The sequence below is a fragment of the Cornus florida genome, unplaced genomic scaffold (genome assembly GCF_030987335.1).
Source record: "Cornus florida cultivar Cherokee Brave unplaced genomic scaffold, ASM3098733v1 CherokeeBrave_3.0.0_Hap2_Chr08, whole genome shotgun sequence".
NCBI lineage: Eukaryota > Viridiplantae > Streptophyta > Magnoliopsida > Cornales > Cornaceae > Cornus > Cornus florida.
Genome location: NW_026775578.1, coordinates 23128797 through 23152005, shown reverse-complemented (window position 1 = coordinate 23152005; position 23209 = coordinate 23128797). Strand labels below are relative to the sequence as shown.

The 23209-nt window shown below is 36.1% G+C and overlaps 2 protein-coding genes and 1 pseudogene across 3 annotated transcripts; all 3 read right to left on the bottom strand.

The window, feature by feature from the left end:
* Window positions 1-213: 213 nt before the first annotated feature.
* LOC132270810 (uncharacterized) lies at window positions 214-3775 on the bottom strand. 2 transcript variants are annotated; one of them, XM_059772016.1, is made up of 3 exons: window positions 1575-3775; window positions 704-1181; window positions 214-489 (listed from the first exon to the last, which is right to left on the bottom strand). In XM_059772016.1, exon 1 carries the CDS (start codon window positions 3386-3388, stop codon window positions 2399-2401), a length of 990 nt encoding a protein of 329 aa, XP_059627999.1. In that variant the 5' UTR covers window positions 3389-3775; the 3' UTR covers window positions 214-489; window positions 704-1181; window positions 1575-2398. The 2 variants fall into 2 exon arrangements, with proteins under 2 accessions (XP_059627999.1, XP_059627998.1); XM_059772015.1 differs by having other exon boundaries at window positions 704-1108.
* Window positions 3776-7288: 3513 nt separating this feature from the next.
* Window positions 7289-14749, bottom strand: LOC132269869 (putative receptor-like protein kinase At3g47110; annotated as a pseudogene).
* A 3172-nt stretch (window positions 14750-17921) lies between these two features.
* On the bottom strand, window positions 17922-22086 carry LOC132270805 (probable LRR receptor-like serine/threonine-protein kinase At3g47570). The gene is made up of 2 exons (XM_059772008.1): window positions 19009-22086; window positions 17922-18531 (listed from the first exon to the last, which is right to left on the bottom strand). The coding sequence occupies exons 1-2, from the start codon at window positions 21725-21727 to the stop codon at window positions 18146-18148; spliced, it is 3105 nt and encodes a 1034-aa protein (XP_059627991.1). The 5' UTR covers window positions 21728-22086; the 3' UTR covers window positions 17922-18145.
* Window positions 22087-23209: the final 1123 nt, after the last annotated feature.

The window sequence follows — 23209 nt, the reverse complement described above, 5'->3', positions numbered from 1 at the left end:
TGTGATACACAGAAAAATTATTAGAAGGATAACAACAATTACCCTTCATACCGTATTGTATCCGAACTCATACGGAACTACTGTGTTCCGTGTTCGCAAAAAGCTATATGAGGTACTTGAATCAGACACTCTCTTTCACATGATGAGCAATGTCTCCCTCTTTCTCACATACACACACTGTCATACTTGATATCCTCAGTAGTTAAATAGATATAGGTATATAAATCAAAAAAACATTATATGCAATTGAAGTACAAAAAGGCACAAAGACAAGTTCTTGGAACCGAGTCCAGAAACATTTTATGCAATTGAAATACAGAAGATACAAAATACAAGAAATATAGGGAATTTAATGTTTTATGGAATTGAAGTGGATATACATGTAAGTCCAGTACACAATACTGCTATGTACTGCAATAACAGCCATTTTCGAATTGCTTCTCAAACATGAGTTTGGGCTGTTCTTCTCTGCTTTCAAACTTCATGGCCCTGTAAAATTTTAAAGAAACAAGAAGAGAAAAACCGAGAAATGTCAAGAAAATGCACGTGCCTTTATCAAATGACTAGCGAATTTCGAGATCTTAAAAATGTATGTCAATATGCTCTTAAAACATCGATTTGTGTTTTTAGTCAATTTAATTGAATAATGAGGAGTTCAACCAATAATAGCATCCATGTAATACGTTTGAGTTTTGACTCTTACTATATATTATGCATTAGGACCTCTTCGAGTGCCTTGAGGAATGTTTTTGATCAAATTCAGCTCACGAACAACATCAGTTATGCCCATTCAATCCTGTGGTGATTCCTTGGAGCATGCAACTCTGATCTTGATCATGGAAATCAAACATTCCTTTCTGTTTTCTTTTCTTGATTCTCTTGCAATCTGATTTCTATTACGCACTTCTGATGTCTCTTCTTCATCAAAGTTTAGAAGCATTGGATCTACGAACTCCATAACGCCATTTGGTAAAGCCATCCTAGCAAAGGTTAAGGCCTTCCTTGAACATACTGTCAACAGGTTTATTCCCTGTCATCATCTCCAACACCAAGATTCCGTAACCTTATACATCCCCCATTGCTGACACCTCGTTTCCCAAGCCATACTCTGCCATTCACAAAATGAAAAGAACAAAACCAAGAATGGTTCTCTTATTTTGGTAACTGAATCGAGCATGATTCTGTCAATGTTAAAAAAAAGATAAATAAATAAATAATAAAGAAAGAGCATAAAATTTGACAAAGGTGGGAAGAACATAAGAAAATGAGAAAGCTCGTTTTAATTTGAAGTTATAGACTGAAATGTGATTAAATTCTAATGATCAGAAATTCTATGCCTTCATGAACTAGGAACCAATTAACAATTCACATTATTATCTTCTTTTCCAGGTCTATGTCATGAAGTACATCAGAACTCAGAGAAAGATATTCAATGATGCCTACCAAAGCATGGATCCTAACCGGGTTTCAATATTTAATCCAGAGAACTTATGGCGTATTTACTTGTGCAATTTTAATTTAATCCTAGAGGAAACAAATATAGATAAAAAGTAGTACTAATGTACAGTGATTACCTGGAGCAGTATAGCCAACCGTTCCCCTTACTCCAATTGTACTGCTGCTTTGATTGTGAATGTTACATTGTTGAAGAAACCTCGCCAACCCAAAACCTCCGACATGAGCAACCATATCACTGTCAAGTAGGATGTTGCTTGGTTTTAGATCACAATGAATGATTGGAATTTCACAATAGATGTGCAAAATCTAATTTAGCTCAAATTGTATAATGGTGTTGGTATAATGTTGCCTTCTTGTTAATGTTTACAGGTTAACTATTGTTTTCCTTCTTGCCAAATCTTTGGTTGAGTAGGAGGGAATAATTGATGACTGATTACAAGATCATATGTGATCAATCAAATCACCCGCACCCTTCATTTCATGCTATAAAAATTAAGCATTACCAAAAAGACACAGACCCAAAACTTGAAATTAATAAACAAAGGAAAAGAAGTGTTCATAACATTAAAGTTTACCTCTCAAAAATACATGCACAATCCCAAATTTGCTCGTCAAACAAAATAAATACATATCAAATTATATTTATCCATTACAAATCTACCATTCACATGCCACAAGCCATTAAATACTATTCGGTTAAAGACCACCTTTTCATTCAAATTTCCATTACCAGAAAGACACAGATCCAACAAAACGACATGCAAACTGTCTCAGGCAACTAAATTATACTCTGTAATTCGTCACTCACAAAATGGTTTGAATGATTTTTCCTATCTTCCTAATAAAATGAAGAACAAGGATGTAAAAGAAATGTTGAAAGCTACTCAATGCATCAGACATGCTTAATAGAATGATGATCAAAAGAATACAATTAGAATTGTTAGACAACAAAGCAAGAATCGAGGATCAAGTCACTGCCGAGGCCACTGATGTCGAGTGAGCAGATTGTCGAAGAGACGGTTGTTAGACACTGCACATCTTCGGAAACTTCAACAACAGATACGGCCACGTATTGTTGATCACCAATACAACCCGAGTCCCCAGTCCTGATGATACAGAATCTCTTCCCAATCCCCATATATGCACAGCTGAACGAGAAATAGATGGAATCGGACCAATCCACAGGCGGGGCTGCAAACTTGGGAAATCCAACTAGCTGAGGAGGAGATATCTGTAGACCTTCTTTGTCAGAACAGCAATCAACCCGGTATGCATACAAGCCTCTATTGTATGAATAAATCACATCTTCAACAAACTCAGCCTTCCCGGAGAAGGGATAGTTTATATTTTTTTGGCCTTTTGAAAAGATCATCTTCTCCCACTTGTTTTTGGAATTAGAACCACCAGAGAAATTCCAGTAGAAAAACTCATTACGAGAATGTCTACCATTGAAATCTGCAACCGAAATGAGGAGAAAATTCTTTACAACCGCATAACCATTAACAAAGGTACAGCTCGGTAAATCAAACTGTGGAGGTAATTGTGATTCCCATTCTAACTCTCCAATGTTAAAGCTCTCAAGTGTTGGCGCTGGGACATTCAATGAAGTTGCCATAGATTGTCCATAAACATAAAGTTGGAGAGTTCCAACAGCCATAACTACGGGGAAAGGTTTGGGTGTAACAAAACAATGAGATGACGACGGCAACTCAACCAGTCGTTCATGCAAAGTGTCGAAGATATGAACAGGAGCTTGGCGGATCTGGCCGCCCTGAAGGTCAAGCTGCGAATAACTACACGCTAAGTATAATTCGTAACCCACCAGAGCACAAGACACAGACCCTAAACGTGGAGAGGTTTCCATGCCCAAATACTTCCTTCTATTAAACACTTCAAATCGACCTTCAGATTTTACTAGAGTTTTTCCCATCTCTAATTTGAAAATCGCAGCAGAGTATACAGAAGAATTTTTCAATTGGCAAACTATGAAAACTACTGGCCTTACCTTCTGCTCACACGTGGGCTGAATTGTTGATCCCGCCACCGTCTTCTTTCCCGGCACTGGTGGTTTCTCCTTCTTCTCCACCACTCCATCCTCCAAAATCTGGTATGCTATCCTCTCCTACACCTCCTCCTCCATCATCATCTTCTTTCCAGGCACTGGTGGTTTCTCCTCCTTCTCCACCATCATTCCCGGCTCCATCGAAATATTTGAAAACTCCGTCGTGCTTTTTAGGGTTTGTTGAGAAAGGGTACTGCCGAAGGTTTACGGTTTCCGCTTTGTTTGGAATCAATTTATATAGATTTGGAAAAGGAATCTGAATTGGAGTAGGAATTGGAATTAAAAAGAAATCCTGCGTCGTGGTAAATTGAATTTAAAATGAGATTTAAAATAAGAATAATATAATATTATTTTTGTCCTTGTTTAAATAATAAATAAAATATTTATTTTATTATAAAATATACTCCAAATTTATACTATCAAAAAGACAAACAACGATAAGTATTTCTGAAACATGAAAATTATTTAGAAAATATATATATATTTATTATTTAAAAAATAAAAATAAAAATAAAAATAAAAAACTAACTTATTCCACTGCCACCACCAATATACTTAAAAAAAGAATATTAAAAACTAAGTCTACGGATAAGATGGGACTTTTAAAATTATCGAATCAGATTTTTAACAACTAAATTCGTGATTCAATTCATGAGTCAAGAATTCAATTTTTTTGAACCTGTCACCGATTCGTGGGTGTAACAATTCGATCCAATTCTTACTAATCGGATCGAATTGGTAGATTATTTGTCCACCCCTAACTTAATCATCATATATGAAAAAACCAAGGGTTGAGATGAAAGTTAAATTGGCCATTAAAGGTAAAACAACTAATTGGGCCAGTGAATGATTTGTGCATGTGGGCTAAACTTGCTTATGAACTTAACAAGAGTTTATTATTGTTTAAGCTCAACTGTTGGGTTTGTTTACCTTAGGTTCTGGTCTGTTTGGATTGACTTTTCAAATGTTATTTTTGGCTTTTTGGGCTTGAAAATTATTGTGAATAGTATTTGGCTAGTTTTTAAAAAGAGATTTTGAACCTTATAAGAGTTTAAATGACAAGTGTACCCTTTATATTATTTCATTAAAAAATATAATTTCAACCATATCCCTATAAAAGACCCCTTAATTTTATTTCCGAACTCTAGTGTCAAAAAATCTCACCTTGGTGTTCTTTGGCAATATATCCCTTCATACTCGGAAGAAGACTGATTATATGAAAAACTTAGCAACAATCCAACAAGCATTCAACCGAAGAAAAAATTTGAAAAAGATTATTGTTGTTCTCTACCTATTTCTTGAGGTTTATTTTTTCCATATTTCAATGCTCCATCCTTCCATCACAAATCTTTAAGTTTTTTAGTACCTTCAAATTGAATTCCCTTTGTTGCAACAATGTATTCCAGTTATTTACCAAAAAAATAAGTTATTATTTTTTATAAGATTAATTCATCAAAGATTCAATTCATGAGTTTATAGAAGTCTAGCCGGCAGCTCTTCCACAGTAACTGTAGTGAAATTGAAATGATATTTTGTGGTGTACAAACCAATTCACAGCCTAATATTTTTCTCTTTTTACCTTCAAATTGAATTCCCTTTGTTATACAATGTATTCAAAGATTCAATTCATGAGTTTATAGAAGTCCAGCCGGCATAGCTATTCCACATTGTGGTGTACAAACCAATTCACAGCCTAATATTTTTCTCTTTTCCATTAATTTCCTTATAATATAATTAAGTTTCCTTATATTATAATTAAGTTTGTTATTATAAGGAAACATCAATATTTTATTATAAGGAAACATCAATATTTTTCTTTCTTCTTTTTCATTCATTTCCTTATAATATAATTAAGTTTCCTTATTATATAATTAAGTTTGTTATTATAAGGAAACTTAATTATATGTTGTTTACCTCATTTTATAGACATTAACAATTGTGAAAAGAAAAAAAATTCTTTTACGGGATTCTTAGTAAAAAAAATAGAAACCTTCAATATTTTAATATTTTATATTGAGTGATTTATTTGTATGTGTTTTGAAAAAGAGTTATGAAAAAAATAGGCTAGTCCAAAAAAAATACTCTATCTAAAGGCAAAATAATTATTTCAGTAGTAAAAGAGCTTCAATAAATGTTTTGGCATTAAAAGCTCTTCTAAAATACAGTTTTCAAACACTAACAGATAAGTTATATCTTCTACTTCTCTTTTTTTTCTGCATAAAAATAGAAGCAAAAGATATGCCAAACGAACCCTAAAGTGGAAAGTAAAAGTAAAAAAAAAATTAAGGGTGGAAAGTAAAAGTAAAAATAAAAGTAAAAAATATATATCTAAAAGTGAGAAAGCGAAATAAATTTTTCAAGAAAATTATGCTCATATGTAGCAGTGGCATTGGGGAGGATACATATGATCATATGTAGCAATGGGATGAACACTAGAGATGGTGTTCCTAATCTGAAGGAGTCGAAAGGTATTAGACTTTTTTCAGGAAGAGTGAGTTTCAGTAGCCTTAATTAATTCGTGTCTGTTCATGGTGTTTGATTGATTGAATAACTTTTGATGCTAGCATTGCCCAGATAATTGTATATATATATTGTGTGCGCGCGAGCTTAGCATAGTGTTTGATTGATTAAATTATTCTTTTGATGGTTGTTTATTCTTTTACTTAAAAAACCTATTAACCTTTAATATATAATGTTGTGAAATGACCAAAGAATCCTATTAAAAGTTTTTTTCCATTAAATATATAATTAGATATTACATATATAAATATAAATTTAATTTGTGATTCTCACAACTTTCTAATTGTATATTTACATTAAAAGAGATCTTTCTACCACTTTAAACTCCAATTGATGATGTGTTCTATATAATGTTTCAATTTGGAAGACATTTTAGGATTATGCAGTATTACTAATATTCATCTACTAATCTTCTCCTCAGATTCCCGATTAGAAGCACCAGTTCTTGAGCTTCAACTTGAAATTAAAGACAATCGACACGCACAACCCAGAGGATATGTATCGGCAAGTGAATTCAGCAGAGGGCGGTGGATTTAATAAAAGTAAAATTAATCATCAGAGTACAACACTGGATGTGGTCATAATTAGTGGGGTAACTCTAATAGTTCAAGCTATATTAGAATCTAAATCAGAGAAGAAAGTATTTGAAATCAAGCCTCTAATCTCTATCCATGACACCTCCTTATATCTGGAACAAGCCAAAGTCTGTTAGAGCTAAATGCATCCATCATTTAATGGAGGATTAAAGTACATTATTCAGATTATGTCCTGTCTAATTAACTACGTGGAGTGTTAGGAGGGGAAGACTAGATACAGGTCGAAGATCCTTTGAACTGCTCTGAAACTCAAACGCGCATCCTATCAGCCGAAAGACCAAGGCAAGGGTTAATGTGACAGATGGAGTTGAACTAACCTACCTAGATGACTTTTTAGATGTAACCTTGAAACTAACCAAAGTGCTATTACAGAAGGTCAATGTCAGCACCAACCAGGCATTTTTATTTCTCTAATCTAGGAGAGACATTAACATGGTTTCGCACACTACACAACAGGTATGCAACTGCATCTGAAAAGGCACTTGGACATCTAACATGCTAGCTGCTATTCCCTAATGTTTCAAAATTCAAATGAGCTTTCAATCATATGAAGTTTTTCAGAAAAGAAAAAATCAGAATTGGAAAGCACTTGCAAACTATATATTTGTATACCGGAGAGAAAAATATATATATATATGCAATAGAAGGGAAAACGAGTAGGAAAAATACAGGAGAAAAGAGTGGAAAAAAGAGAATCCATGTGGCCGACCCTATTTGTACGGGATAAAGGCAAGGATGATGATGATGATGAGCAGCGCAGTCGCGATGCAACATCTAGTTCATACGTCAATAAATAAGTATCTATAAGGAGGGGACATCAATCCCATGCACCTGTGATACACAGAAAAATTATTAGTACACCAAAGCATTGAATCTTTTTTCTATTAAAAGAAATAATTTTACTGTATTGCAGATAGTATATCCTTATAGCTAATAATTAATGAGTTTGCAGAAAATCAGCCCGACAAAATTGTAATATATATATATCCAGTTAAACACTGACAGACTGTTTCCCAACTCAGAAACAGTCGACGTAGTCTATAGAGTTGTGTTGCCAATGAAGTTCATGACAAGACAAAGCAATTTCAAATCAGTAACCAAAATAGAACATGGTTTAGTACTGCCGGTTTTATACATCAATACATCAATTAGGTCAGGTTGAATCAAAACTGTTTAGCCAACCCTGGTGGGACTAATTACTTGGCTTAGGGCCATCAAGTTTCATTAACTGGCATTTCTACATTAGATATTGGAGCCTTCACTCTACATTAAAATGTTTGAATGTCCCGTGAAAACTGAACAATCACTGGCAGTATCATGAGGAGATCACTAAAAGAATTACTGAAACAGTATGCAATAGGCATGTAATCTATAGAAGATAACAAAGCTTATTCAATTTCCATGAGCCATCTGATTTCCCAAAAAGCCTATTCTGTTTATTAAATTTTATAAACTAATAATAAAAAAAGGTTTCCCCTCATGGGGAACACAGAATTCGCTAATGTGGCGTGGAGGTATTGAGATTAACAAAGTCAATACAAGTTTGTACTCAAATTGGTCCGACTGCATTTATGTGAGTGGGGGATGATATCATCATGATTAATGACGTCATCCTCCACTCACATTAAACAATCGGATCAATCAAACTGTCAGATTACATATCATTTTCCATACAAAAATATTACCTCTTATTGGTTTTTCATAATTCCTCTCTTTCCATGTATAGCAGTTCCAAGAAGATTGTCCCTGATGAAATGCAATTCAGTTGCAACATCATTCATATTCATTCGCCCTTTGGGAAATTCTGAAGAACAAGAGAGTCCAGTTTCAAATATAGATATCAAGCACTCCTGATCTTTTTGACTTTTATTGTGGCATTGGTTTTTGGTGCTTTCTTTGCTCGTCTCCCCTTCTCTTTCCTGAAGGAGAAATGGATCTGCAATCTCAGACACTCTGTCATGCAAATCAGCTTTTACAAAGGTATGAAGGTTTAAACAATCTTTGAATTCATCATTGGGTCTCTTCCCGGTAAACATTTCCAGCAGGAGGATACCAAAGCTGTATACATCACCATATCTCGACACCTCACTTCCCATACCATACTCTGCAATACACAGCAAAAATTGTTACATAAAAATGTAAAGGAGCTCAATCTCAAAGCTGTTGGAAAAAGATAAATCTTCGGCATACAAACTTAAAAAAAAAAATCTATAGTTAATCTGATAGATACAAAGGCCTTCCAGAAAAAAATTATTCAATGATTTAGGAAGAAGAAAAAAAGATTATTTAAATGTAGATTGAGGAAGGATTTTATTTTTTTTCTTAGTTGGTACTCACACACCCATGCCTCCACTGAGACTCGAATCCTTGACCTCCCTTTGAGAAGTAGGGGCCTAGTATAATCTAATCATAACATTAGGGATGCAACTTTATAATAGTGAACTGCATACAAAAATATTTTGTTTCAAGCAAGCAATTGGTGCAACCTTAGCCTGTTAGATGTATTATTTAATAAAAAAACACCCATCTCATTTTTAAATCATGGTTTGATCTATGGTCTGATCCCATGTTTTTTTTCCCTTTTCTCTATGGGAAGAAATTAGTATCCTGAAGTAATTACAGTGTGAAAAATGTGTGTGTGTGTGTGTATTGTCACAAGTTTTTAACCAGAACCTAATAAAATTTGCAAGTCCATAAAGAATACTCCAAACAGAATGAAAGAAAAAGCAAGAGAATAAGAATACTATGAAGAATGATTAGAAGTGTTTTTACCAGGAGCAGTATAACCAATAGATCCCCTCACTCCAATCGAGCTTGCAGAGAAGTTATAGATGGCTTCTGGAAGGAATCTTGCTAACCCAAAGTCGCCAACGTGCCCAGTCATTTCACTGTCAAGAAGAACATTGCTTGGCTTGAGATCGCAGTGTACTATTGGTGTTTGACACTGATTGTGAAGATAATCCAATGCACAAGCAACATCAATGGCAATACTTAATCTCTGAAGAAGATTCAACTTCCTAGGCTTATCAATTTCCGGAGCTTCTCTTTGTTTTGGATGCAACCACTCCTCGAGACTTCCATTAACCATGAACTCATAATCCAAGGCCTTGAAATCATTTCCATGAAAATCTGCACCTGAACATGCAGTTAGCACCTTGACAAGATTCCGATGTCTGACATTCTTCAAGGTTTCACACTCTGCAATGAAACTCTTGGAAGCTCCATGACGCAAAAGGTTAAATACCTTCACAGCTATGATTGTTCCGTCATTATCAAAAGTTCCTTTGTACACAGACCCAAAACCACCTGAACCAAGTAAATTGGTTGGTGAGAACCCATCAGTAGCTTTCAGGAGATTTTGATAGGACACTGTAAAGAGCGAATTTTCCAATGATCCTGAAGAAGGATTATTTCTGTTTTTCACCCTTCTAATGCGACAAAGATACAAAAAACACACAATGAAAGTTAGTCCTGAAAGCGCACAAGATAGAGAGATTTCTAGTTTTATGGCAAGACTCAATCTCTTCTTTTTAGATCCATTGAAGTTGCATTCAGGCAGCTGCAATTCAGGTACACCCCCACAAAGCTTACTGTTTCCCATGACCAATATTGCACTTGCATTCTTAAATATTCCCTGTTCTGGTACTGCCCCCTCAAAGTCATTGAAAGATAGATTCAAAATTTGTAAACCTTCAAAGCCCTCCAAATACGTTGGAATTTCGCCAGATAAATTTTTACGCAAAAGATCCAACACTTCTATACCTCTCAAAGAAGTCAAAGAAGGAATAATTCCTTGGAAAAAGTTGCCCCTCATAGATAGAATTTCCAGACTTGCACAGCTACCAAGAGTGGCAGGAATATCTCCAGATAACATGTTCTCAGAAACATCCAAGTTGCCGAGATTTCTCAAATTCCCAACTGCCATGGGCAGAGAACCAGTGAATTGATTTTAAGATAGGTCTACAGATAGAGACAAGGATGAGAGACCTATAACTTCCTGGGGTATGCTACCACTAAGATTGTTTTGAGCAAGAAACAAAAACTGCAAATTTGTGCAATTCCCCAGACTTGGAGGGATGCTGCCCTCCAGATTATTACTTCCTAAAATGAGTTTGTTTAACAAACTCAGATTTCCCAGGGTGGAGGGAATGATCCCCGATAACCCATTCGCAATGAGATTCAATTCTTGTAGCTTTGAAGCTTTCCTATATCAGTAGGTGTGTTACCTGTGAATTGGTTAGCCTGCATGTATAAACTCTCCAAGTTGATGATATTCCCTATCCCAGTGGGGATGCTTCCGGATATCTGATTGTTATCTACATATAATACTGAAATATCGGTTGAGAGATTACCAATGGAGTTGGGCAACATCCCTCCAAAATTGTTAATATTCACAACCAATACCTGCAAATTTGTGGCATTGATCAAAGAGGAAAGAAAGCTCAAGTCATCAGCTTCACCGCTTCCTAATTGGTTGTCTGAAATGCTTAACCACTCAAGTTTATGCAGCTTGTCCAAATTAGGAACTTTACCGGTAAGTCCGTTTTGCACCAATATGAGGTAATGGAGATCTGAAGCATTTGATATTGAAACTGGAATGGATCCAGTAAATTGGTTATCACCAATGTTGAGACACTGGATATTTGGAAGAGTGATGCCCAAGTCCCAGGGAAGGCTTCCATGGATTTGGTTACCAGTTACATCGAACATTGTAATAGAAGAGCAATTGAAGGTTGAAGGAGGGATGGTACCAGACAACATATTTATACCTAGTGCAAGTATCTGAAGATTTTTCAATCGTCCTAAAGTGTCAGGAATAATCCCAGAAAAATTGTTTTCCGCTGCAGAAGTCCTTCAAGAGATGATAAATTCCCAAAAGGTGAGAGACTTCCTGTAAAACTGTTATCATGAATAATTACAGTCCGGAGCTTTGACAAGGAGCCAAGCTACACAGGAACTTCTCCTACAAGTTTGTTATAAGAAAGATCTAAGTAAATGAGGTTAGAGCACCCAGATATATTGGCAGGGATTTTGCCACCAATTGAGTTATTGCTCAGGCTCAAAATCTGCAATCTTCACAGAAGGCTAATTTCTGGGGGGATCTCATGACTGAAGCTATTGTTCTGGAGTTGTAATTCTCTTAGAAAGCTCAGATTACCGATGTGTGGTGATATGGACCCTATTAGTTTCTGGGACTGTAGGTCTAATGCAGTGACCCTCAGATGGCGGCGACCAAATGTAACACCCTGCCACTGGCAGAAGTGAGTTGATTCATTCCAGGAGATCATAGCCTGGAGAGGATCCTCAACTATATTTCCCTTCAGGGCAAGCAACGAAATTCGATCCATGTCAGACCCTCCTATCCTGGAGGCAGCTAAAGTGGCAGGAAATCCTGAAATCAGCATGCTTAAGCAGCATGCAAGTATAAAATGAGTGTGAACATTGTGAAGTGACCATAATTTGCTCAGGCACAAGCCTGGAAGCTCCATTTAAATTGAAGAAAGTTTGTTGTTGCTCTATTGTAGTTTTCAGAAACTAATCAAAGGTAAGATGCTGAAAGCTATATGTTTTTAGAATCCTTTGAACAATAAACAATATAAAGCCAAGAAAAATGAACAGCCTATGCATCCAAATGAATTAGATTCCCCTCACAAAAAATGAGTGATTATTTTAACATTCGTGTGTTTGGACCAAATGAGTTCACATCATAACAGCATTGAAAGGTCAACCAATTGATACATTGCTGATTTTACTTACTCAATGAGATCATCAAAGTTGATCTATAATGTGGTTTTGTTCTAATTAAAATGAAGCAGATCAGAGAGTCAGATAAGTAGCCCAGTTTCAAAGAAAATGCATTGAAATCTGAAAGTGTTAACAATCTAACAGCATAAAGTTGACGATAAAGTTGAATCATAGATTCGTAGCTCGTTGAGTCTATCTATCTATCCTCAGCCAACGCATCTTTCTATCAAGAGCTGTGCTAAGCTCAGCCGTTAGATCAGGTAGGTCCCACAGAAGGGCCCACATGATCCAATAGCTTGCGTCATTCCCAACTGTGCTTAGCATTTGTGTTCTATCGAATTTTTTGAAAACTATAGAGCATCTTGATGACTGACTATAGAGAATAAACTTCCTGCAGGCCTATTAAACAAACAAATTAGCCATGAGCAGCACTGACCTTTTATTTATCAGTAAACAACTTCTTTGGCTCAATGATCTTCTCTTTATTTTTTATGTATCTTGTTGAAAGATCAATATCTATGTTATAAATTGAAATTGAATATATTATCATAAGGAACCTATAATTCTTTTCTCTGTTTTGTAGGTACCACTGCACTCTGAAAAAAAGAAATTTGAATCGTCCACTCAAATGATACGAAATTATTTCAATGTGCAGAGAGTCATGCAAATGGCAGGAGCAGATATAATTTAAGTTTATATTTTGGAGTTTTTAATTGGATTATAGTATATGATTTAGGTATCACCTGGGGTAGTATCACAATAATTTACTGGTACGAAAAAAAAAAGACCCTCTTAATGAGATTCAAAGGGAGACATCGTTTAAGAATTGTCTACAAGCAAACTATTATTAGGCATTCATATAACATAAAGATATTGTTGAGTATTTTTTATAAATTTCAATGGTTATGCGTTCATGATTGTGACATTATGTTGTTAATAAAAGACACATTACCCAATTCTGGTCCCGGCTCCTTGAAAGGGAGGACTCGAGAATCGAGATAAACTTAATCTTTGATATTCATAAAGTGACTGTTTTGAGACTCAAACTCGCACCAAAAAATTCTTATAGCTTTTGAAGCTTTCCAATATCAGGAGGAATGTTACCTGTGAATTGGTTAACCTGCATATATAAACTCTCCAAGTGGACAATATTCCCTATCCCAGTTGGGATGCTTCCATATATCTGATTGTTATCTACATATAATACTGAAATTCCGGTTGAGAGATTGCCAATTGAATCTGGCAACATCCCTCCAAAATTGTTCATATTTACAGCCAATACCTGCAAATTTGTGGCATAGATCAAAGAGGAAAGAAAGCTCAAGTCATCAGCTTCACCACTTCCTAGATGGTTGTATGAAATGCTTAACCACCCAAGTTTATGCAGCTTGTCCAAATTAGGAACTTTACCAGTAAGATTGTTTTACACCAATATGAGGTAATGGAGATCTGACGCATTCGATATTGAAGCTGTAATGGATCCAGTAAACAGGTTGTCACCAATGTTGAGGAACTGGAGATTTGGAAGAGTGATGCCCAAGTCCCTAGGAAGGTTCCCGTAGATTTGGTTAGTAGTTACAACAAGTGTTGTAATAGAAGAGCAGTTGAAGATTGAAGGAGGGATGGTACCGGACAAACTATTTATACCGAGTTCCAAATTTTGGAGATTTTTCAATCGTCCTAAAGTGTTGGGAATAGTCCCAGAAAATTTGTTTTCTGTTGCAGAAAGGATTTCAAGAGAAGATAAATTCCCAAAAGGAGAGAGGCTTCCTGTCAAACTGTTATGACCGATAATTACAGTCCGGAGCTTTGACATGGAGCCAAACTCTATAGGAACTTCTCCTACAAGTTGGTTATAAGAAATATTCAAGAAAATGAGGTTAGAGCACCCAGATATGTCGGCAGGAATTTTGCCACCAAATGAGTTCACGTTCAGGCTCAAATTCTGCAATCTTCGCAAACAGCCAATTTCTGGGGGGATCTCATGACTTAAGCTATTTCTCTGGAGCTGTAATACTCTTAGAAAGCTCAGATTACCAATGTGTGGTGATATGGACCCTACCAATTTCAGGGACTGTAGGTCTAATGCGGTGACCCTCTGATGGCGGTGACCACATGTAACACCTTGCCACTGGCAGAAGTGGATTGATTCATTCCAGGAGGTCATAGCCTGGAGAGGATCCTCAACTATTTTTGCCTTCAGGGCAAGCAATGAAAGTCGATCCGTGTCAGGCTCTATTAGACTGGAGGCGGCTAAAGTGGCAGGAAAAACTGAAATCAGCATGCTTAAGCAGCGTACAAGTATAAAATGAATGTGAACACTGTGAAGTGACCCTAATATGCTCAGGCACAAGCCTGTAAGCCCCATTTAACTTGAAGAACCTTTTTTTTTTTGGATCTATTGTAGGTTTCGGGTAAGGATTCAGGAACTAATCAAAAGTAAGATACTATAGGCTATGTGTATCTTACAGGCTATGTGTTTTTAGAATCCTTTGAACAATAAACAATATATAGACAAGAAAAATGAGCTGCCTCCTAATGCATCCAAATCAACTACATTCCCCTCACCATTTATGTATGGTTATTTCAACATTCATGTGCCTGGACCAAATGAATTCACATCATGTCTCCTACAAAATGAATTCATATTAGACCTCCCAATGATTGTGATATGAACAAGTTGTTTTCTTTCACATTAGATCCACCAATGATCTTTGATATATCTGTGTGTGTCGTTAGCTAAAAATAGTCAACTAATTAAGTTTAATATGATTTTATTGTTTTCAAATTTAGATTGCAGCAACCTTGTGGCACAGTGTCAATGGGGAGCCAGATAAGCACCCCAGTTTCAAAGAAAGTAGAGGACCTGAATTCATTAGTTGTATAAGCTCCCAACATTAAAAGCTGAAAGTATTCACACTCTTAGATTCTTTGACAATCTAACAGCATAAAGTCTGACGGCAAAATGGACTATGATGCCCAAAGTGGGAGATGAAGTTTAATCATAGCTCATTGACCCCATCTATCCTCAGCCCAAACATCTTTCTGTCAATAGTTGTGCTAAGCTCAGCCGTTGAATCAGGTAGGTCCCACAGAGGGGCCCACATAATCCAACAGTTTGGGTCATTCGTGACTGTGCTTAGCAGTTATGGTCTATCGAATTGGTTGAAACTTGAAAACTATAGAGCATCTTAATCACCGACTATAGAGAATGTCTTGCAGGGCTATTAAACAAATAAAGTAGCCATAAGCAGCAAAGGCCTTTTTAGTTTTTTTAATATCAAAAAATGACTCCTTTGGCTTTCATAGGTTACAGGTCAAAGGTCTTCTCTTTATTTTGTATGTATCATGTTGAAAGGTCAATAATATACATGTTATAAATTGAATATATTATCATAGGCAATCTATAATTCTCTTCTCTGTTTTGTAGGTTGAACTACACTGAAAAAAGAGATTTGAATCATCCTGATATGAAATTATTTCAGAGTGCAGAAAGTCATACAAAAGGCAGGAGCAGATATGGGGTGCCCATTATCTATTTCTGTTAGTGTTGTATAATTTAATTTTATATTTTGAAGTTTCTAATTGGATTACAAACATATTATTAGGTACTCAGAAAAAGCTTTAATATAAACACATTCTTGAGAGTTTAAGATAAACTACAATGGTTGTGGGTTTAATGCTTGTGACGTTATGCTGCTCCAAATAAAAGGGACCTTACCCAGTTCTGGTCCCGCTATAGCAGGGTCCTTCGAAGGGCGGACTCGAGACAAACCTAAGCTTTGATAATTCATAAAGTGACTGGTATGAGAATCGAACTCACACCAAAAACACTGATGTTGCTCCACATACTTGTACTTTTTCAGTACATAAATTATTTTAATTAATTTCCTCTGATGCTAAATCATTGAGCATGCATTCATTCTAATGAGTCATTCAAGGATAAAATTAAATTCCAGAAATTGGGGTTGGGCATGTTTTACAACCATATTATATTATTTATACTCTACTGGTATAAATAAATAGACCCTCTTAATGAGATTCAAAGGTAGAGATCATACAAGAATTATGTATAAGAAATCATATTATGTGGCTCCAAATAAAAGGGGAGAGTAGGGACATTACTCAATTCTGGTCCCGTTACTGCAGGGTCCTTCGAAGGGAGGAATCAAGACAAGTCTAACATTTGATAATTCACAAAGTGGTTGGTATGGGTGTTGAACTCACGCCCAAAAGCACTGATGTTGCTCCAAAAACTTAAAACTTCAATACAAAAACTATTTTTTGTAATTTCCTCTAATGTTAAATCATTGAGTGTTCATTCTAATGGGTCATTCTAAGATGAGATTAAATGCCAGAAATTGGGGTTGGGTTTTCCACAATTGGATTAAATACCCAATTAAGCATATATGTTTTACAATAACAAACAAAATATTTATCCACCTAAATTAAATGTATGGTCCATCATATGCAGAGTAGAAAATTTTCAAGATTCACAATTCGTCACACGGCAAACATCTACCAGTTGCAAGTAAGCTCCCTCAATGAGGAAGTGAGGGGTTCGAGTGTCACAGTCATAGTAGATATTTGTGTGTGTGTGTGTGTGAATATTAACCTAATAAAATAAAAAAGAAAATCATCTGAAAGTTTGCACTCACTATCACCATACACAAGTATGCAATTTCGCTTTCCCAATGCAACCTACTCCCGTAGCAAAGTCCAAAGCCTTCGGAGGACGGTGACCCACCATCCCTTTTACTTTGTTAACCTCATTTTTTCTTCTTTATCATCTAATTATACCCATTTTTTTATTTATTATTATTTTATTTTTTTAACGACTTAAACACCATCTTTCCAAACACGTTACGGAACAATCCCACAGGCCCATGGATCATCGAGACAAAACAAATCATGTAAAGCCCATGTCTCAACCTAACAATTCAAGCCCAATAAGTACATAGGAGGAATTTAAAGCTACTTGTCTCCCCTTTTTATTATTTATTTTTTCAGATAGACTTACGGACAAACTCACAAATATTCTTTGTAGTGCTCAAACTCCTTAATTTTTTCCTTTGAGAAACAAGAAATAATACCAGTTGAGCTAATGACGTACTGATATTTCAAGTAACATGTCATTATCACAAATATTTGGATTCACATAAGCATATTAATTTTGTTTTTTAACACATGCATTCTGTTTTTCAACACAGTAAATTTTTAACATATTAAATCTGATTTGAAATATATAAATTTAATGTGTTGAGAATTAATTTAATTGTATTGAACAGCATCATCCTGTACAACATTGAATGGTCACAGTGCATTGAACAGTTACAATCACTCGTACGTGTGATTGGCCATTACAGTACAACATGCTTTGTAGTCTAGAGGATCTTGTATCTATAGAGTAACTAATCTTCTTTGACCTTCATTAACAGCCTCCAATACTAATTTAGATCTAAAACAAATGTAACAACTGGGGAAAAAAAATGGCAGTATTACGAGGAGATCACCAAAAGAAACAGTATGCAATGGGCTCCTTCCAAATTATCTATAGAAGATAACAAGTTTATTCAATTTCCAAAAAAAAAAAAAAAACCTATTCTATTTATCAAATTTAAAATACTAATAATAAGAAAAGTTTTCACCTGACGTGGAACACAGAATTTGCTGATCCGGTGCAGATATGTTGAGATTACAAACTATATACAAGTTTATACACGAACTGGTCATAAATACAAAAATATTACCTCTATAACATAATTCATCTCTTTCCATGTATACAAGTTCCAAGAAGATTGTCCCTGATGGAATGCAATTCAGCTGCAACATCATTAATTTTCATTCGTCCTCTTGGGAATTCTGCAGAACAAGAAACTCCGATTTCAAATATGGCAATCAAGCACTCCTGATCCTTTTGGCGTTTTCTACTTTCCGTGCTCATCTCCTCTTCTCCTCTTTCCTGAAGCAGAAATGGATCTGCGATCTCAGACAGTCTGTCGTGCAAATCTGCTTTTACAAAGGTATGAAGGTTTAAACTATCTTGGAAAAAGTCATCGGTGGGTCTCTTTCCGGTGAACATTTCCAGCAGGAGGATGCCAAAGCTGTATACATCACCAGATATCGACACCTCACTTCCCATACCATACTCTGCAATGCAAACAGCAAAAATTGTGACAAAATTGTGGAGGAGCTCAATCTCAAAGCTGTTGCAGAAAGAAAAATCTTCTGCATACAACTGTATAATCTAATCATGACATTAGGAATGCAATCTATATAGTAGCCAACAACATACAAACTTATTTTGTTTCAAGCAAGCAATTGGTGCAACTTTAAACTATTAGATGCATTATATAATAAGGAAACATCCATCTCATTTTTAAATCATTGTTTGATCTATGGTCAGTTCCTTTGTTTTTTCCCTTTTCTCTACGTGAAAAAATTATCCTGAACAACCAGACAACCAACAATAGGAATTATATGGGTGGAAATGTGTCTGCTTGTGTATATTGTCACAAGTTTTTAACCAGAACTTAATTGGCAAATCCATAAAGAATACTCCAAACAGAATGGAAGAAAAAGCAGAAGGATAATAAAATGATGAAGAATGATTGAAAGCGTTTTTACCAGGAGCAGTATAACCAATAGTTCCCCTCACTCCAATAGAGCTTGTGGAGAAGCTATGGATGGCTTCTGGAAGGAATCTTGCTAACCCAAAGTCACCAACGTGCCCGGTCATTTCAGTGTCCAGAAGAACATTGCTCGGCTTGAGATCGCAGTGTACTATTGGTGTTTGACACTGATTGTGAAGATAATCCAATGCACAAGCAACATCAATGGCAATATTTAATCTCTGAAGAAGGTTTAACTTCCTAGGCTCATCAATTTCCGGACCTTCTCTTTGGTTTGGATGCAACCACTCCTCGAGACTTCCATTAACCATGAACTCATAAACCAAGGCCTTGAAATCATTTCCTTGAAAATCTGTTCCTGAACAAGCAGTTAGCACCTTGACAAGATTCCGATGTCTGATGTTCTTCAAGGCCTCGCACTCTGCTATGAAACTCTTGGAAGCTCCTCGACGCAAAAGGTTAAATACCTTCACAGCTATGATTGTTCCATCATGTTCAAGAGTTCCTTTGTACACGGACCCAAAACTGCCCACACCAATTAAATTGGTTGGAGAGAACCCATCAGTAGCTTTCACGAGACTTCGATAGGACACTGTAAAGAGCGAATTTTCTAATGATCCTGAAGAAGGATTATTTCTGTTTTTCGCCCTTCTAACCCAACAAATATACAAAAAACACACAATGGAAGTTAGTCCTACAAGCGCACAAGATAGAGAGATTGCTAGTTTTGTGGTAAGAGTCGATCTCTTCTTTTTAGATCCTTTGAAGTTGCATTCAGGCAGCTGTAATTCAGGTAAACCACCACAAAGCTTACTGTTCCCCGCAACCAATATTGCACTTGCATTATTAAATATGCCCTGTTCTGGTACTGCACCCTCAAAATCATTGAAAGATAGATTCAAACTTTGTAAACCTTCAAAGCCCTCCAAGTACTTTGGAATTTCGCCAGACAAATTGTTATGCGAAAGATCTAACACTTGCATACCTCTCAAAGAAGTCAAAGAAGGAATAGTCCCTCTGAAAAAGTTGCCCCTCATAGATAGAGTTTCCAGACTTACACAGCTACCAATAGTGGAAGGAATTTCACCGGATAGCATATTGTCAGAAATATCCAATTTGCCGAGATTTCTCAAATTCCCAACTGCCATGGGCAGGGAACCAGTCAATTGATTTTGATATAGGTTTACAGATATAGACAAGGATGAGAGACCTATAACTTGCTGGGGTATGGTACCACTAAGGTTGTTTTCAGCAAGAAACAACAACTTCAAATTTTTGCAGTTCCCCAGACTTGGAGGGATGCTGCCCTCCAGATTATTACGTCCTAAAATGAGTCTGTTTAACAAACTCAGATTTCCTAGGGAGGACGGGATGTTTCCTGATAATCTGTTCTTGATGAGATTCAATTCTTGTAGCTTTTGAAGCTTTCCAATATCAGGAGGAATGTTACCTGTGAATTGGTTAACCTGCATATATAAACTCTCCAAGTTGACAATATTCCCTATCCCAGCTGGGATGCTTCCATATATCAGATTGTTATCTACATATAATACTGAAATTCCGGCTGAGAGATTACCAATTGAATCTGGCAACATCCCTCCAAAATTGTTCATATTCACAGCCAATACCTGCAAATTTGTGGCATTGATCAAAGAAGAAAGAAAGCTCAAGTCATCAGCTTCACCACTTCCTAGATGGTTGTCTGAAATGCTTAACCACTCAAGTTTATGCAGCTTGTCCAAATTAGGAACTTTACCAGTAAGATTGTTTTGCACCAATATGAGGGATTGGAGATCTGACGCATTCGATATTGAAGCTGGAATGGATCCGGTAAACAGGTTATCACCAATATTGAGGGACTGGAGATTTGGAAGTGTGATGCCCAAGTCCCTAGGAAGGCTCCCCTGGATTTGGTTAGTAGTCACATCAAGCATTGTAATAGAAGAGAAATTGAAGATTGAAGGAGGGATGGTACCAGACAACCTATTTATACCAAGTGCAAGATATTGAAGATTTTTCAATTGTCCCAAGCTGTCAGGAATAGTCCCAGAAAATTTGTTTTCTGCTGCAGAAAGTGATTCAAGAGATGATAAATTCCCAAAAGGAGAGAGGCTTCCTGTCAAACTGTTATCATGAATAATTACAGTCCGGAGCTTTGACAAGGAGCCAAACTCTACAGGAACTTCTCCTGCAAGTTTGTTGTAAGAAATATTCAAGAAAATGAGGTTAGAGCACCCAGATATATTGGCAGGAATTTTTCCACCAATTGAGTTATCGTTCAGGCTCAAATTCTGCAATCTTTGCAAACGGCCAATTTCTGGGGGAATCTCATGACTGAAGCTATTGCTCTGGAGCTGTAATACTCTTAGAAAGCTCAGATTACCAATGTATGGTGATATGGACCCTACCAGTTTCTGGGACTGTAGGTCTAATGCGGTGACCCTCTGATGGAGGTGACCACATGTAACACCTTGCCACTGGCAGAAGTGGATTGATTCATTCCAGGAGGTCATAGCCTGGAGAGGATCCTCAACTATTTTTGCCTTCAGGGCAAGCAATGAAAGTCGATCCGTGTCAGGCCCTATTAGACTGGAGGCAGCTAAAGTGGCACGAAAGCCTGAAATCAGCATGCTTAAGCAGCATACAAGGGTAAAATGAATGTGAACATTGTGAAGTGACCATAATATGCTCAGGCACAAGCCTGGAAGCCCCATTTAACTTGAAGAATTTATTTTTTGCTCTATTGTAGGTTTCAATTAAGGATTCAGGAATCAAAAGTAAGATACTAAAGGCTATGTGTTTTTAGAATCATTTGAACAATAAACAATATATAGACAAGAAAAATGAGCTGCCTCTTAATGCATCCAAATCAACTACATTCCCCTCACTAATAATGAATGGTTTTTTTAACATCCACGTGCCTGGACCAAATGAATTCACATCACGTCTCCTACAAAATGAATTCATATTAGACCTCCAAATGATCGTGATATGAACAAGTTGACAGTGATGACCTTGGACATATCTGTGTGTGTCCGTAGCTAAAAATAGTCAACTAATTTTAGTCTAATATGGTTTTATTGTTTTCGAATTTAGATTATGGCAGTCTCGTGGCACAGTGTTAGTGGCGAGCCAGATAAGTAATCCAGTTTCAAAGAAAGCAGAGGACATGAATTCATTAGTTGTACAACATTGAAATCTGAAAGTATCATCACTCTTGGATTCTTTGACAATCTAACAGTATAAAGTCTGACGGCAAGATGGACTATGGTGCCCAAAGTGGGAGAGGAAGTTGAATCATAGCTCAATTTGGTATGTGTCCCGTCATTTGTGACTGTGCTTAGCATTTACGGTCTATGAATTTCTTGAAAACTATTGAGCATCTTAATCACTAACTGTAGAGAATAAATATCCTGCAGAGCTATTAAACAAACAAATTAGCCATAAGCAGCAAAGGCCTCTCTTTTTTTTATGTCAGAAAATGACTCACTTGGCTTTCATGGGTTTCATGTCAATGGTCATCTCTTTATTTTGTATGCATCTTGTTGAAAAGTCAATAATATCTATCTTATAAATTGAATATATTATAATAGGGAATTATAATTATCATCCACCCACTCAAATGATAATGAAAGAATTTCAATGTGCAGAAAGTCATACAAAAGGCAATAGCAGATATAGTGCATCCATCTCTTTTCATATTAGTGTTGTCTAATTTAAGTTTATATTTTTGAGTTTTTAATTTGATTATGAACATATTATATAGGTATCATCTGAGGTAGTATCACTTATACTTTATTGGTACAAATAAATAGACCCCCTTAATGAGATTCAAAGGGAGAGGTAGTTTGAGAATTGTCTATAAGCAAACTATTATTAGATACACAGAAAAAGCTATAATATAAAGATATTGTAGAGTATTTATGATAATCTGCAATGGTTGTGCATTTAACCCTTGTGACATTATGTTGCTCCAAATAAAAGGGACCTTACCCAATTCTGATCCCACTAAAGCAGGTCCTTCGCAGGGCAGATACGAAACAAACCTAACCATTGATAATTTATGAGTGGCTAGTATGAGACACTAAAAACACTGATGTTACTCCAAATACTTGTACTGCACTATTTTAAGTAATTTCCCTTGATGCTAAATCATTGAGCGCATTCATTCTAATGGATCATTCAGGGATAAAATT